The sequence below is a fragment of the Eimeria mitis genome, genomic scaffold, assembly GCF_000499745.2.
Source record: "Eimeria mitis Houghton genomic scaffold, Emh_scaff1842, whole genome shotgun sequence".
NCBI classification, from domain to species: domain Eukaryota; phylum Apicomplexa; class Conoidasida; order Eucoccidiorida; family Eimeriidae; genus Eimeria; species Eimeria mitis.
Window position 1 is genome coordinate 1,264 of NW_013570164.1, and position 3,228 is coordinate 4,491.

Below are 3,228 nucleotides of genomic sequence, written 5' to 3' on the forward strand. Positions count from 1 at the left end.
GCTGTTGCTGCTGCTGCTGCTTCTGCTGTTGCTGCTGTTGCTGCTGCTGCTGCTGCTGCTGTTGCTGCTGCTGCTGCTGCTGCATGTGAGTGTGCCTACGTTGTTCTGCAATAGTTTCGCGTGTCTTCATGTCGATGCTGGAGACCGTCCCGTATATATCCCGCTGCAGCAGCAGCAGCAGCAGCAGCAGCAGCAACAACAACAGCAACAGCAGCAGCAGCAGCATACAAAGTTGGACATACAGCAGTAGCAGCAGGAGCAGCAAAGTCAGGCATGCACTTGCAGGAGCAGCAGCAACAGCAGCAACACCAGCAGCAGCAGCAGCATCAACACCAGCAGCAGCAACAGCAACAGCAACAGCATCAACACCAGCAGCAGCAACAGCAACAGCAACAGCATCAACACCATCAGCAGCAGCAGCAGCAGCAGCAGCATCAACACCAGCATCAACACCAGCAGTAGCAGCAGCAGCAACACCAGCAGCAGCAGCAACAGCAACAGCAACAGCAGCAACAGCAGCAGCAGCAGCAGCACCTCTATCCACCATGCTCCTGGGTTGAGAGCCGCAATGTCTGTCCACGCAAACAAATCAACGGGGGCAGCAGCAGCAGCAGGAAACACACGCGAAGCATCCGTCATACGAGCAAACGTGCTGTCCCGCTGCAGCAGCAGCAGCAGCAGCAGCAGCAGCAGCAGCAGCAGGAACAGCAGCAGCAGAGACAGCAGCAGCAGGAACAACAGCAGCAGAAACAGCAGCAGCAGAAACAGCAGAAGTGTTTTGAATTGAATGTAGTGCAGTAAACTCCAGCAGCAGCAACAGCAGCAGCAGCAGCAGCAACAACAACAGGAGCAGCTGTATTGTTTCTTTGGACAGCAACATCAACAGCAACAGCAGCAGCAGCAGCAGCAACAGCAGCAGCAGCAGCAGCAGCAGCAGCGCACGAACAAGAACAGCGTGTGGGTTGCAGCAATATGAACGTCAGCAGCAAATGCCGAAGCCCCTGCAGCACGAGCAGCACGAAAGGACTCGCTGCAGCAGCAACACACAGCAGGTCCGCATGCACAGCAGCAGCAGCTGCAGCAGCAGCAGCAGCAGCAGCAGTTGGAACAGCAGCAACAACAGCAGCAGCAACAGAAGCGGGGACACCACCAGCAACATATACAGCAACAGCAACAATGCTAGCATCTAAAGCAGCAGCGACAGACGCAGCAACAGACGCAGCAACAGCAGCAGCAACAGCAGCAGCAACAGCAGCAGCAGCAGCAGCAGCAGCAGCAGCAGCAGCAACTTGAGTTACATTGTGTTTTCAGGGCGCAGCAAAGGAAGCCCTCGCTGCCCAACCAGCATCGGGCGAGGCGGCAGCCACGAGTCGCTGCTGCTGCTGCTCACTCCTGTTGCTGCTGCTGCTGCGGGTGCTGCTGCTGCGGGTGCTGCTGCTGCTGGTGCTGTTGCTGCGGGTGCTGCTGCAACTGGTGCTGTTGCTGCTGGTGCTGCTGTTGCTGATGCTGCTGTTGCTGGTGGTGCTGTTGCTGGTGGTGCTGCTGCGGGTGCTGCTGCTGCGGGGGCAGATGCTGCGGATGCTGCTGCTGCGGGTGCTGCTGCTGCTTGTGGTGCTGCTGCTTGTGGTGGTGGTGGTGCTGCTGCTGCTGCTGGTGTTGCTGCTGCTGGCGGTGCAGCTGTGGGTGCTGCTGGTGCGGGTGCTCCTGCTGCTGGTTTTGCTGCTGCTGGTGCTGCTGCACGTAGCGGTGGTGCTGTTGGTGCTGCTGTTTGTGTCAATGCTGGTGCTGCTGGTATTGCTGCTGCTGCTGGTGTTGCTGCTGTTGCTGCTGGTGCTGCCGCGCGTAATGGTGCTGCTGCTGCTACTGTTGGTGTTTCTGTTGATGCTGCTGCTGCTGCTGGTGGTGGTGCTGCTGCGCGTAGTGGGGCTGCTGGTGGTGGTGCTGGTCGTGTTGCTGCTGGTGCTGCAGCTGCTGCTGCTGCTGCTGCAGTTTGGGTTTTTGGCGCTGCTGCTGCTGTCCCTCGTGCTGCTGTCTGTGTTGCAGCAGCAGCAGATCCCCTGTGCTGCGCAGCAGCAGCAGCAGTTGGTTTTGCTGCTGCAGCACCATTTGGTGCAGCGGCAGCAGCAGTTGGCGCTGCAGCAGAATGTGCTGCTGCTGCAGCAGCTGCTGGCGGTGCTGCCGCAGCACCCGGTGCAGCAGCAACAGCACCAGCAGCAGCAGCAGCAGCAGCATCATCTGCCAAGGAGGGCTTCGATTCTGCTGCACTCAGTCGCCTGCTGGTGATGGTGATGCTGCTGCTGCTCCTCCTGCTGCCGTCCCTGTTGTTGCTGCTGCTGTTGCTGCTGCCTCTGTTGTTTTTGTTTCTGTTTCTGTTGCTGTTTCTGCTGCTGCTGCTGCTGCTGCTGCTTGCAGTTGCTGCCTCCTTCTCTGTTGTAGTAACGTGGTGCGTCCTGCCTTCCCGGCTGCTGCTGTCGCTGCTGCTGCTGCTGCTGCTGCTGCTGCTGCTGCTGTAGAGTGCAGCAAGGCCCCCTTGCTGCTGCGGCGGCTCTCTGAATATGCAGGGGGAGCTGAAGCCCCCCGCCCCCATAAAAGGAGACAGCAGCAGCAGCAGCCAGAGAGCAGCAGCAGCAGCAGCAGACATCCAGCGGCAGATAGATGTAAAGGAACTGCGGCCTGGCTGCGTATACCTGTTACTGCTGCTGCTGTTGCTGCTGTTGCTGCTGTTGCTGCTGCTGCTGCTGCTGCTGTGCATGCTGCGGACGCTCCCTATCGCCACTGGGCGCTGCAGCCGCTGCGACGAGAAAGAATAGGTGGGCAGCAGCAAGCTGCTTGTTGCTGCAGCAGGGGACGTGTTGCTGCTGCTGCTGCTGCTGCTGCTGCTGCTGTCTGCATCCGGAGTTGACTCACGCAGCAGCAGAGGAACCCCATGGGCAGCAGAAGGTGTATCCTCTCCTGCTGCTGCTGCTGCTGCTGCTGCAGCAGCAGCAGAAGCAGGTGGGGGGGTGGACGTTGCTGCTTCCTTGATGATGTAGCAGAGAGCAGCAGAAGCAAGCGGCACAGCAGCAGCATGCAGCAGCGGGAGATGCAGCTGCAGCCACAAACGAATAGCAGCAAAATGCCGCGGAGACACACGAGCGACAGCAGCAGCAGCAGCAGCAGCAGCAGCAAGAACCGCCCCCAGCAGCAACAAGTGGAGCGTCCCGAGGCGTGGCTTGATTCCCTGCTGCT

At 59.4% G+C, this 3,228-nt stretch overlaps 3 protein-coding genes across 3 annotated transcripts in view; 1 reads left to right on the plus strand and 2 right to left on the minus strand.

Moving 5' to 3' along the window:
• EMH_0044420 (uncharacterized protein) overlaps window positions 1–130 on the minus strand; it is a gene marked incomplete at both ends in the record, with an annotated part of 243 nt that extends 113 nt beyond the window's left edge. Inside the window, one exon of the mRNA XM_013495961.1 lies at window positions 1–130. Within this exon, the coding sequence (XP_013351415.1) occupies window positions 1–130 (130 nt within the window).
• A 143-nt stretch (window positions 131–273) lies between these two features.
• Window positions 274–976, plus strand: EMH_0044430 (uncharacterized protein; the record flags this gene model as incomplete). The annotated part of the gene is made up of 2 exons (XM_013495962.1): window positions 274–458; window positions 799–976. The coding sequence occupies 2 exons, from the start codon at window positions 274–276 to the stop codon at window positions 974–976; spliced, it is 363 nt and encodes a 120-aa protein (XP_013351416.1).
• Window positions 977–1,294: 318 nt separating this feature from the next.
• Window positions 1,295–3,228, minus strand: part of EMH_0044440 (glycerophosphoryl diester phosphodiesterase family domain containing protein, putative) — a gene marked incomplete at both ends in the record, with an annotated part of 2,610 nt that continues 676 nt past the window's right edge. Inside the window, one exon of the mRNA XM_013495963.1 lies at window positions 1,295–3,226. Within this exon, the coding sequence (XP_013351417.1) occupies window positions 1,295–3,226 (1,932 nt within the window). The remainder of the gene's footprint in view (window positions 3,227–3,228) is intronic.